The sequence below is a fragment of the Onychostoma macrolepis genome, chromosome 20 (genome assembly GCF_012432095.1).
Source record: "Onychostoma macrolepis isolate SWU-2019 chromosome 20, ASM1243209v1, whole genome shotgun sequence".
Lineage (NCBI taxonomy): Eukaryota > Metazoa > Chordata > Actinopteri > Cypriniformes > Cyprinidae > Onychostoma > Onychostoma macrolepis.
The window spans coordinates 29,227,643-29,240,378 of record NC_081174.1 but is presented as its reverse complement, the minus strand read 5'-3'; the positions used below and the strand labels follow the sequence as shown (position 1 = coordinate 29,240,378).

Here is a 12,736-nt window from a genome sequence, read left to right as displayed (position 1 = left end):
ACAACTGAAATAGGCCTCATAAGTGAATGATTTGGAACATGAACCTGACTCACAATTGTTTTCCAGTTGAATTTAATTTCGAGATGCTAACACAATCTAATATGTATAAAATGTACAACACACAATATCAAAGTAATGAAAATGTAAAGTGAATAAACATTATAATTTAATTTAAAATTAGTTTTAAACCGGTATTTTTGTATTCTTACCCGTTTGTTTTGTTTTTTTTCATAATTTTATCATCTACTTTTTGCGTTTTTATTTATTTTTATTTTTTATTATTTTTTTTATTACACTATTTAGTATTAAGGCTTTTTTTTTTTTTTTTTTTTGCCAAGGTAGCATTTCTATTTTTGTAATTTTCATGTATTTCAGTTTTATTTTATTTCAGCCTTAAGAACATTTGTTAGCATGTTGAGTTTTGATTTGTTTAAAGGCGTTTTATTTTAGTATTATATCCCATTTTGTTTTTGTTAATATTTTGAATTGGCTTTTATTTTTATATTATTATTTTTGTTTAAGTTTTAGTAATTTTCTTATGCTTTTGTCATTTTCATTAACAAGGATTCATACAACAAGGATTTTATATATATATATATATATATATAAAATCCTTGTTGTATGAATTATATTCTGATCAACATTCCTCTTCTGTCTGTCTACAGCTGATGACTTCCATGATCATATGTCCACTCCTCTAGCTGGAGGTCTAGATGCTGAGCTCAACAGAGAAGTTAAAGATGATTTCATGGACTTACAGATAGTCAAACACTGCGAGAATGAGGTGAGGAGACACTTTTGCTTCTCAGTGAAAAAAGATAATGGCACCATGATATTCCACATTACATGAAGTTGTCTCTCCGCTCACAGGTGAAGGCAGAGGCATCATGGGACTGCACCATTCATGATAGTCCTGAGCTGAATCGAGCGACAGGGCCGGATCACAGGATTTACCTCACCATCCGCACCGTGGTTCTGCTCAGTCATCCCGCACAAATGCAGCTGGTCCTGCGCAAGCGCATCTGTGTGAACCTCACCGGACGACAGGTGTGACTGACTGAGGTTATTTTTGTTTTTTTTTTTTTTTTTTTTTTTTGAGTGCTCTTTTATTGATCGGATATCTTCCTGCAGGGTTTTGCTCAAAGTCTGCTGAGGAGAATGTCTCACCGCAGCTCAATTCACGGCTGTGGAGTCACGTTTGAGATCGTATCAAATATCCCAGGGGTACGTGAAGAGCAATATGATCATTTCTTGTTTAAGCAATGTAATGAGTTGCAATGTGATTATTATTATAATTTTTTTTAATATATACTATACATTATTGTTCAGAAGTTTGAGGTCTGTTAGATTTTTTTTAATGTTCATGAAAGAAGTCTCTTATGCTCATCAAGACTGCATTTATTTGTGAAAAATTTGATAAAAACAGTAATATTGTGAAATTATTGCAATTTAAAATGTTTTCCATTTGAATATATTGTAAAGCACTTTTAGCATCATTTCTTCAGTGTCACAGGATCATTCTAATATGCTGATTTGCTGCTCAAGAAACATTTCTTACTGTCATCAATGTTGATTCTTCAGGGCTCGCAAAATTTCAAAATCCTTGGTAGCCCTTCGGGCAGGTACTCTTCAGATTTTGGTAGCCCGAAAATTCATTTAATTAGCCCAAATAAAAAAGGCCATTTTTTTTTTATATAGAAAATCAGATAAGTCTAAATGTCAATCAAAAATATTTTCAATATACAAATACCAATGAAATAATTTGATTTCACTATTTACAGGGAATCTGCAGAATTTTTAAAAATCTAAGGCAATTTATGAACCTTTTTAAGAGCTGCACAAGTAAAATGAGCACTGTATGAGTGGGGTTGGACAACGTCTGGGTAACATTTTATGCCATAAAATGACAATTTACAGTTTAGAAGTTTTCACACACAAAAAAAAATCTTATAAAATGGCATTTCAGCTTTTAAACCATTTTTATGAAAAGGGACAAGTCAAACATATTATTATATTAATTTAAAACATTAATATTACTGTCTTAATAAAGGCACATTAACTTTTCACATTTACAACTCTGCTGCATAAAAACATGGGTCGATTTTCGCGTTGATCTGAACATAAGATAGGCACACTGAAAATGCAAATTCACTCTCTGCCACGAGGTGGCGCTTTAGGAGCAAATATAGCGGCTTCTCCGGTAACGGCTGTACACAAAGCAGCACCACACACAGATACACTGCTTTATCAGGCATTTTATAGGCAAGATGAAATGAAAATGTCAACGTTTCTGAGGACAGATGGTTCCCTTCAGACACACATTCACATAAAGATATCTGCGCCGCGTTTTGACTTTAAAACATGCAGCGCTCATATTTATTCATTGCCTTTTGAAGTTTAATCCAGCTGTATCCATTGTTGTCTTTCCGTCCCCAAATGTAAGACCTCTTGAAATTGTAATTAAGACTTTTCTTATACTATTTAACGTATTTACAACTTTTTATGGCCTTAAATTTTATGCAAGTGAATTGAGAGTTTTTAAGGACCTGCGGGAGCCCTGTATTTAAAGTAGCCCATCGGGCAGGGCAATGATACATTTTTGTAGCCCCACTGGAAAACGCAATAGCCCCGGGACGTCGGGCTAGCGCTGTTCTTTGATGAATGTAAAATTCTAACGAATAGCATTTATTTGAAATAAAATCTTTTGTAACATTATAAATGGCTTTACTGGCACTTTTGATCAATTTAGTGCATCCTTGCTGAATAGAAGTACTAATTATTTCTTTCAAAAAAATCGTACTGACCGCAAACTAAACAACGGCACTGTACATATGTCTGTGAGAAACAGGTAACAGAGGCAGGTGTGTGCATTTGTTGACAGGAAATTCAGAGCTCTGAGGACAGAGAGATGCTCGCCCGACTGGCCGCCAGCACCGACAGCCCAGGAGCCGACAGTGAAGCCGCCATCGAGAAATACCTGCGGAGTGTGTTAGCAGTAGACAACATCCTCACGCTGGACCGTCTCAGACAGGTCTGACACACATGTTATCTGCTTTATAAATATGCCTAAATAAGAATATAAATGCTTTGTTTTTTGCTGTATACACATGTCATCTTTGTATTTTTTGTGAATTCAGGAGGTTTCGGTGAGGGAACATCTATCAGATAAAGGAAAGATTTCCAGACGCTGCCTCAGTTCACCAAATGTACACCGGGTAAGACACAAACAACATCTCCTGAACAAAAATGCATCATCTAAATCAGCTCAGACCTAATCCAGAAATGAAACACAATCCGTTTATTTTTCAGCTCTCTGGCAGCAGGAAAGATCTGTCCACCAGCCAAGACTCAGAAGACAATAAAGTGAGAAAACACACCTAAAATAGTGGAGTAACAGTTTAGATTTCCTATAGTTTGGTTTGTGTCTCGGTTCGGTAAATACATAGTATGCCATTGTTTTGGGAAACCGCTCATAACAAGCAATGATTTACAGAGCTGATTACTTACAAATTGTAGTCTGTTACTGATTCCAAATTACCTTACAAAAATTGCAGTTAGTAACATAATCCATTACATTACATATTTTAGGTAATATAATCAGACTGCTTTGATTACTTTTAACCTTAACCAGTCATAAAAATGTACAATTAAAATAAATAATTTTAAAATAACATAAAAGTACAAAAATGACATTTTGTTTACCCTGCATATCATGTTGGCATTTTAGAAAGGAAAATGTAAAAGATAAAAAAGAATTAGGGAGAATCAATAAATTATGAATTAATTATTTCTATTGTGTGTGTGTATATAGGGAAAATCAAGTTTCAAGTTTACTTTATTTATATAGCACATTTAAAAACAGCAAGCACGGCTGACCAAAGTGCTGAACAGATAAAGACATAAAAACACAGGATAACCCACAGATTCATACCATAAACTCACAGTGAATTAAAAGCCAAACAAAAGAAATAGGTTTTAAGAAATGATTTAAAAACGGTTAAAGACTGTGCCGATCTGATATAGACTGGAAGGCTGTTCCACAGCCTAGGGCCAGCAACCGCAAAGGCTCTATCCCCTCTATGCTTTAACTGTGATCTGGGGACAGAGAGAAGTCCTTGATCACCATACCTCAGATTTCGAGTAGGATTTTATGGATGAAGTTGATCAGATGGATAGCTCGGTGCCAGATTATTTATAGATTTATAAACATAGAGAAGAATTTTGAACTCAATTCTGAGATGCACAGGTAACCAATGTAACGATTTCAGAATTGGAGTAACGTGATCAAATTTACGGTGTCCTTTGAGGAATTTAGCAGCGGCATTTTGTACTAATTGTAGACGAGCAATGGAAGATTTAGAGATAGAGAGAGTTGCAGTAATCCAGGCGAGTTGTAATGAGCGCATGGATAGCAATCTCTAAAGTTTTCACAGAGAGAAAAGATTTAATTTTGGAGAGAAGACGTAGCTGGAAAAAACAGGAACTAATAACCGCATTTATTTGTTTATCCAATTTAAGATTCTGATCCCAGAAAACACCTAGGTTCTTAATACAGGAAGAAGTAAAAGGAGCAAGGTAGTCCAGATCAATATTTCTGCTTCCTGAATTTTCACTAGGGCCAAAGACTATTACCTCGGTTTTTGATTCATTCAGACATAGAAAATTTTGAGAGAACCACGTTTTCACTTCATCCAGGCATGCAAAAAGAGGTTCCAGAGCAGCATGTTTATTTCGTTTCAGAGGTAGATAAATTTGGGTATCATCCGCATAGCAGTGAAATGATACACCATGTTTTCTGAAAATAGAGCCCAAAGGAAGTAAATACAAAGAAAAAAAGAATGGGAGCGAGAATAGAACCCTGCGGCACTCCACAGGAGAGTTTAGCAGGCAACGATGAAAAATTGCCCAATCTAACAGAGAAACTTCTATTTGTTAAATATGATTTGAACCAGCAAAGAACAGTTCCCCGGATGCCCACAAAATATTCTAGTCGAGATAAAAGAGTTTTATGATCAACTGTATCAAAAGCCGAGGTTAAGTCTAACATAATTAGGATAACAGAGTCACCAGAGTCAGTCGCCAACAAAATATCATTAAGGACCCGTAATAAAGCAGACTCTGTGCTATGCAGAGGCTTAAAACCAGACTGGAAGGTTTCAAAAATGTGATTTGCACTAAGGAAAGACTGAATTTGAATAAACACAGTTTTCTCGAGTGACGGAAGATTTGAGATGGGTCGAATATTATTAAAATTACTAGCATCAAGAGAAGGTTTCTTAAGAAGAGGAGTCACAGTAGACTCTTTGAGGCTATCAGGTATAGTCCCCGAAACTAGACATTTATTCAGAAATGACACCAAACTAGGGCCAACCGAGTCGAAAATTTGTTTTAAAATACGTGGAGGGAGAACATCATGAGAGCAAAAAGAAGGTTTCAAATGGTTGATAGTTTCTTTGAGAGACTGGAGAGAAACTGGATCAAAATCACTCCATATGGCTGAAGAGCAGCAAAATTCAGGTGAAACATTAGCAAACATTAGCAAGTGGTTGCAACTGAGATCTCAAGAGTAGTAATCTTATCACAGAAAAACCTTGAGAAACCTTCACATAATGACACTGAGGGATTTTAAATCACATTTACAGGAGGATTTAACACAGAATTTATAACAGAAAATAAGGCTTTAGAGCTATGATGATTCTTTGCAATTAAATTAGAAAAATACTTAGACTTGGCGGATTTCACTGCTTTCTGAAAAGTATCAAAACAGTCTTTAAGCATTTCATATGAAATTTGCAATTTGTCCTTTTTCCATTTTCGTTCAGCTCTTCTACAAGCTTGCCTCAGAGAGTGGATGTTATCATTGAACCATGGTTCAGATTTAGGTTTAGACTTCTTAGGTTTAAGAGGAGCAATGGTATTCAAAACCTCTGAACAGGCAGTATTAAACAGACTAAGATGCTGTTCAGCATCTAAGTCAGGCAAAATTGACTCCAGGGACATAGACAAGCACACCTTGTTAAAGGTGTTTGAGAAGTCATCACAAAAGTGGGAAGAAAAGGAACGAGTCAGTTGTACAGTAGGAGTAATGCTTGAACTTAACTGAGAGAAAGGCAACGTAAATAATACAGGCATATGATCTGAGAGCAAAGTATCAAAAACCTGAACATCAGTAATAGAAAAACCATGAGGAAAAAAACAAGTCCAAAGTATGTCCGTTTGTATGTGTAGAATCTTTCACCCACTGAACCATATTGAATGAATCAACGAGACTTAGAAACTCCATTACCAGAGGTTTAGACTGACAGCACACATGTATATTAAAATCACCTAACAGAAGAATATCGTTATACTTTATGCAATCACCCATAAAAGCAGTAAATTCATTTATAAAGTCTTTAACTAGATGAGGGGGCCGATACACCAGCGCTAACAAAATAGGATCATTCAATTCCAGTCGCAACAACTGTACTTCAAAGCTAAAATGTTACTGTGGTCTGATTACAAGTATTTTAAAATGTAATTTAATCTATATACAAGTACTTAATTTTTGGAAATTGATTACATAATCCAGATTAGATGTAATCAATTACTACCCAGCTCTGATGATTTATTACTGGGATTACTCCATAACATCAGTATACTCGGATTTGTACAGTGTTTGCATTTTCATTTTCAGGTTAATTTTATTGCTTAAAACACCTTAGGATAGAAACACTTGGAACACCTTAGCAACGCCCTAGGAACCACTCATAATACCACTGCAAATGCAAAGTAACATAGCTAAAATACTCAGAACTCCTTAGCAGCACCAACCTAAACTCTCTAGTTCCCTCGTCAGCGAGCGCCACTTTTCATTTACTGTCCATCCAGATGTTCAGCTTGTTTACTGACGGTTTCTTGTCTGTGCTTTGACATTCTGTAGAGTGGTTGGGACAGTCGGCAGGAGATTTCTGTGCTAACATCAGCCACAAAGAGTCCATCTCACTCAGCGTTGGTACAAAACCAAAATTCAGAGCCAGGTAACTGTCCTCATCCTCTTCTGCTGTCCACCTTTCCCTTCGCAGGTAAGACTGAGTTTACATTATCTGATGGAGTTTGGCTTTACTCCAGAGTTTGGCTGTCTAACATGACAACAGCAAAAAAAACGCTAAGAACACCTTAGCAACACCCTGGCAACCATCCAAAACACTATAACCACATAAAAACAATGAATGCACCTTAGCAACGCCCTAGCAACAATTTAGAACACTATAGCAACATGATAAAAACACTCAAAACACTTTAGCAACACTCTAGAGCACAAACATAGCCACATAGTGACATTGTTAAAAATACTTGGAACACCTTAGAAATGCCCTAGCAACCACTCATAATACAACTGCAACTTCAAAGTAACATTATCAAAATTCTCAGAACACCTCAGTGACACCCTAGCAACCATTCAGCACACCATAACAACATAACAGCACTGAGATCACCTTAGCGACTGCCTATCAACAATTCAGAACAATATAGCAACATGATAAATATGCTCAGAATACTATAGCAACACCCTAGCAAAAATTCAAAACACCTTAGCAACATAGTAAAAACACTCAGAACACCTTAGCAACATCCCAGCAACCACAAAGATACATTGTTAAAAATACTTGGAACACTTTAGCCACACCCTAGCAACCACTCATAATACCACTGAAACTGGAAAAAAAATAAAACACTCAAAATACCTTAGCAACACTTTAGCGACCACTCGTAATATCACTGCAACTTCAAAGTAACATAATACTCAGAACACCTTAGCAACACCCTAACAACCAGCCACATATTTCTAGCACCTTGTCACCAAGCACCACTTTTCTTCAGATAAGTTGTTGAAAGCTGTAACTGATTGCTGTTACCTTTGACCTGCTGGCCTATGCATTAACTCAGCACTGCATGGCGCTTATTAAAGGTGTGTGTTTGGTTCATGTCATCAAAGTGCAATAAAGTAAAACGGTTCAGTAAAAAGTGTATGAGCTTCTTTTGACCGCTGTGCTCTGATTGGAGGCACTGATCCGCTTATGTAGTTCTGTTTTTGCTTTATTCATGCTGTGCTTTTTTTTTAACTCCATATGGGTTCCCTGCTCTTTTCTCTTCTGCCTTTCTTCTGTCCTTCCATCTTTCTCTCCTCTGCTGCTCCTCAAACCCGTGTTCCTGCAGGTCTCTCAGGATTTGCTGCATCTTATTTCTCCCCAGTGAAAGCTCTAGTGTCTCCAGTGCCCAAGATGTTCATGTCTCTGTTGTCCAAGAAAGAGGAGAAGAAAGAGACACCTCCTGCTGCCTTTGAGCAGGTAACAACACCTACTGTGGCTCTAAAACATACTTTACAAAACATTTCTAGATTTAGAAAAGCATAATGTAGTATTACCATTGCACAGTGTACCAATCTGTGATTAGCATACAATGTCATGGAAAATCTAAAATTGACATTTAGAGCACATGGTTGTCTCATCTGCATTGAAATGATTAATGTTTTTATTATGGTAAAATAAAATGAAATGTAGAATAACCCAGAAAAATAATTGCAACATTCATCAAGTTGCAAAATGAATGGCAAATGTGTGGGGTATTCCTGGTAAAATTCTTATATTTTTAATTTCAACTAGAATGTGCCACGTATTGTTGTTCAGTCTGTCAGTCTTGAAGACATCAACAGCTATGAACTGGTAAGTCTGTTCAGTTGGAACCTGAAAAATGTTATGATTTTATTTATATAAATACATTTTGTATAATATTTTTATCTTTTTGAATAGTAATTATATATATTTTTTGTTTTAATGTTTATATAAAACGTCATCTGTTCGAACTTTTGTTTTGAAGACTTCACAGGCTCCTTCAAAAGACAGTACTCAAGACAGCCAATCAGAATCTGCTTCCTTTGTGCCCATATTTCCGGTTATTCCTGATCAAGTAGAGACCACTGAAGCATCCACCATATCTTCAGAAACCACGTCTGACATCCAGATAGTAAGTCTATATGTATTATAGGCTGCTCCTTATTAGTATTGTGAACAACATCTGGTGATGTGATGTAGTGGGTAACACAAAACTTGGTTTTAATGCTGTGTATATTATTACTTACCTTGGTCTTTACGATCTCCTCAGAGCCATGCTATGGAAACTCCAATTTCAGAGAATCCAGAGAGTGTTAAGGAGATTATGTTGCCTCATCTTCCTCAAGAAGCTAAAGAAGTTCCACCTCTTTCTGTTCCTCCAGTGGTTGAGGAAGTTCTACCATCTAATCTTTCTTCAGAAGTTGAGGTTCCACCTCCTAATCGTTCTGCAGAGGTTAAGGAGGTTCTACATCCATCTGTTCCTCCAGTAGTTGAGGAAGCTCTACCTTCCAACCTTTCTTCAGAGGTTGAGGAGGTTCTATCTCCATCTGTCTCTCCAGTGGTTGAAGTTCTAGCTCCTAATCTTTCTCCAGAGGTTGAGGTTCCACCTCCTAATCCTTCTGCAGAGTTTGAGGAGGTTCTACATCCATCTGTTCCTTCAGTGATTGTGGAAGTTCTACCATCTAATCTTTCTTCAGAAGTTGAGGTTCCACCTCCTAATCGTTCTTCAGAGGTTAAGGAGGTTCTACATCCATCTGTTCCTCCAGTAGTTGAGGAAGCTCTACCTTCCAACCTTTCTTCAGAGGTTGAGGAGGTTCTATCTCCGTCTGTCTCTCCAGTGGTTGAAGTTCTAGCTCCTAATCTTTCTCCAGAGGCTGAGGAAGTTCTATCTCCATCTGTTTCTGCAGAAGTCAGAAAGGTTCCACCTCTTTCTGCTTCTTCAGGAGTCAAAGAGTCTCCACCTCCTACGGTTCCATCAGAGATTAAGGAGGTTCCACCTCCTGCTTCTGTAGAGGTTGAAGACCCCAAGCATAGCCCAGTTGGTGATTCAACAAACAGCTCCATCAGCGATGTCTCAAGTGGATACATCTCCACAAGTGTCTCCACAGCGACTCTCTCCGAGTGTGCGGTCTCGAATGTTGACCCTCTTCTCCTTAACAGCACAGAGGCCAAAATAGACTCTACTTCCAAAAAGACTGAACCAAAAACAGAGTTTGTGCTAACAAGCAGCACATCCCCAGAGCATCAGTCAAAACTTGAACCAGCTGACCTAGAACTTGGAAAACAGACACCTACAGAGTCCCAAACATCAGAAGAACACGGTCAAGTGTCTCCTGTAGATACATCTCCTCAAAAACTCCTTAGTGTTTCTGATTCCTTACTACAGGAAACCTCTGAAGCCAACGTCTCTTCATCTCGTTCAGCCGCATCAGTACCATCTACACCACTGGCACCACCAGCTGCCTCAAAACCATCTGATCCATCAGTACCAGTGAAGACAGCTAAGACATCAACGCCTGCCCAGCAATCAAGACCTGAACAAAACGTCAAACCCACTCCTGCTCCCACCTCCAACCCTTTCCAAATCCACAAAGTCAAGACCTCCGGCCTTAAGTCTTTCAAAGGGATCCTGCGTGAAGAAGATGAAGAGGGCAAAACTAAACTCAGTAACTCTTTATCTTCACTGAGTGAGTCTCAAGAAAGACTGGAGACCCTTTCGGATTCAGAGGAAAGCCTTGAGACTCCCGACTGGCTGAAAGAGGGGGAATATGTGACTGTGGGCACAAATAAAACTGGAACAGTCCGTTATGTTGGACCGACTGACTTTGCAAAGGGCGTTTGGGTTGGAGTGGAACTTGATGTTCCAGCAGGTTGGTAATGCTCTTTAACTTCAGTAGATCAATTTGTCAGTAGAGTCAATACTACCGGCATGCATATCAGATTTCAGTCATTGGAAAGGACTTGCAACCCATTGACTATGGACAATGGATTTGCAAATATTGTTTGTAAGGAGCATTTGCATGGATAACTTGAAGTCAGTAGATCTAGAGAACACTGTGTGCAATACCACCACCTTGCTGTACTGGCCAGGGCTGCATTTCCCGAAAGCATCATAAGCCTAAATAGATTGTATAGACCATAGGTCACTAACAGGCGGTCCGGGTCCGGGTCTGGGTCCTACAGCCAAAACAGAAGGTTAAGATTTAAAACCTGACGGGGCGCTTCTATTTCAACTGGCGCAGCTTTAGTAGTCTTTACGGTAGTGGACTTCGGTCTGAATCCGTGAAGGCTTTTGACATAATGAAATAAATACCAAACGCTAATTTCTAATAAATTAAATTTGTATCTAGCACATCAAGGTCAGCTCTAGAGCCGTTTGGGTGCAGTCGTGCGAGCAGTGATGAGAGCAGAGAGCGGCCCGCTGCGCACAGACAGATTAAACTTTCAGTGGGTGAAAAACAATGGCATTTTCAAAAATTAGGAAAATTGACGGGTCCTTAAAAAATCTCAAATGTTACAAGAAAGTCTTATGATTTCAGGAGGTCTTAAATGTGGGGACTGAAAGACAAGAATTGCGATTAAACTTAAAAAGGCTATTCATTGAATAAATATGAGCGCTGCACATTTCAAAGTCAGAGTCTGTCTCTTGGGATTTGTGTGCTGCCATTCCCAAAGCGCCACCTGCTGGAAGAGAATGATTTTCCATTTTCAGTCAGCCTCTACGTCTGCTGTTGTCAAAGGCCAATGTGAAAATCACCCATGTTTTTAAGCAGCAAACACGCAGAGTTGTAAATGTGAACTGGTGGATCGACAAGAAGATAATGTGTTATAAAATGTAAACAATTAAGGCAGTAAAATATATTTATATGTTATTTAATTAATATAATACTTGATTGTTTTTGTGAAAACCTGCATCTGAACTGTAAATCATGCTTTTTACAGTAATTACATTTTGTTTTTGTTTTTTTGGTGCAGGTCTTAAAATAGGTCTTTAAAAGTCTTGAATTTAAGCTTAAATATCCTGCAGATACCCTGGCCTGGAAAAAACCATCAATTGTTTTTTATATATAATTGTCCGGACCTCGGCTGGTGGGGAGGGTTCATTACCGGACCTCAAGCCATTTTAATTGAAGACCCCTGGTATAGACCATTGGTGCCAATGGCTTCGACGATCTACATAGGCTTATGATGCTTTTGAGAAATGCAGCTCTGGTCCCAGGTGTTACATGTTGTGGACTTGGGGCTTTGTAGGATTCAAAAGGGTACTCCCTAGTGCCTTTAAAAAAAATATATATATATATCAGTGGACCATTGATTAGCAATGGTTCTTTTCTCGTATCTGCCACCAAATAATGATGCTCTTATTAATTTCTTGATAAAAACGATGGTTTAGACTTGTGTATGTATGATTTAAAAATTGTGCTCACTAGTGACTTTTTATGAAATTTACACTTGCATAGACTTTACGGTGGTTCACTAACCAACTGTTTCAATCCCAAGAAATGATGCCTAATCCCATGATCAACTGACTATTGATTTGGAAATGTGATTTTGATAAATTGGCGTTCTCTAATCCCTTTTTAATGTACACTTGAATGGACTTGAAAGCAGTCCACTAAACGAGTTCTAATTTTAAAAAATTGTCTAATCCCATGATCAATAGACCATTGATTCGCAAATGTTTCTTTTGTATGCACCATGCACCCAACAATTACGCTTGTCTTAATTTCTAGGTAAAAACAATGGTTCGGACTTGCGGACTCAAAATGGTGCTTGCTAATGCCTTATGAAATTTACTCTTGCATAGATTTCACAGTGGTCCACTTACCAACGGTTTCAGTTATTAAGAAATGATGTCTAAT

The 12,736-nt window shown here is 37.8% G+C and overlaps 1 protein-coding gene across 3 annotated transcripts in view; it reads left to right on the top strand.

Moving 5' to 3' along the window:
• Positions 1–12,736, top strand: part of kif13bb (kinesin family member 13Bb) — a 35,729-nt gene that overhangs the window by 22,076 nt on the left and 917 nt on the right. Inside the window, exons 32-42 of one of the 3 annotated variants that reach the window (XM_058754895.1) lie at positions 666–784; positions 871–1,047; positions 1,132–1,224; positions 2,882–3,031; positions 3,138–3,215; positions 3,310–3,363; positions 6,923–7,019; positions 8,236–8,330; positions 8,646–8,705; positions 8,860–9,006; positions 9,145–10,744. In XM_058754895.1, coding sequence (XP_058610878.1) covers positions 666–784; positions 871–1,047; positions 1,132–1,224; positions 2,882–3,031; positions 3,138–3,215; positions 3,310–3,363; positions 6,923–7,019; positions 8,236–8,330; positions 8,646–8,705; positions 8,860–9,006; positions 9,145–10,744 — 2,670 coding nt within the window. Of the gene's footprint in view, positions 1–665; positions 785–870; positions 1,048–1,131; positions 1,225–2,881; positions 3,032–3,137; positions 3,216–3,309; positions 3,364–6,922; positions 7,065–8,199; positions 8,331–8,645; positions 8,706–8,859; positions 9,007–9,144; positions 10,745–12,736 lie in introns of all 3 variants that reach the window. The other 2 variants (XM_058754894.1, XM_058754893.1) reach the window with 2 other exon arrangements.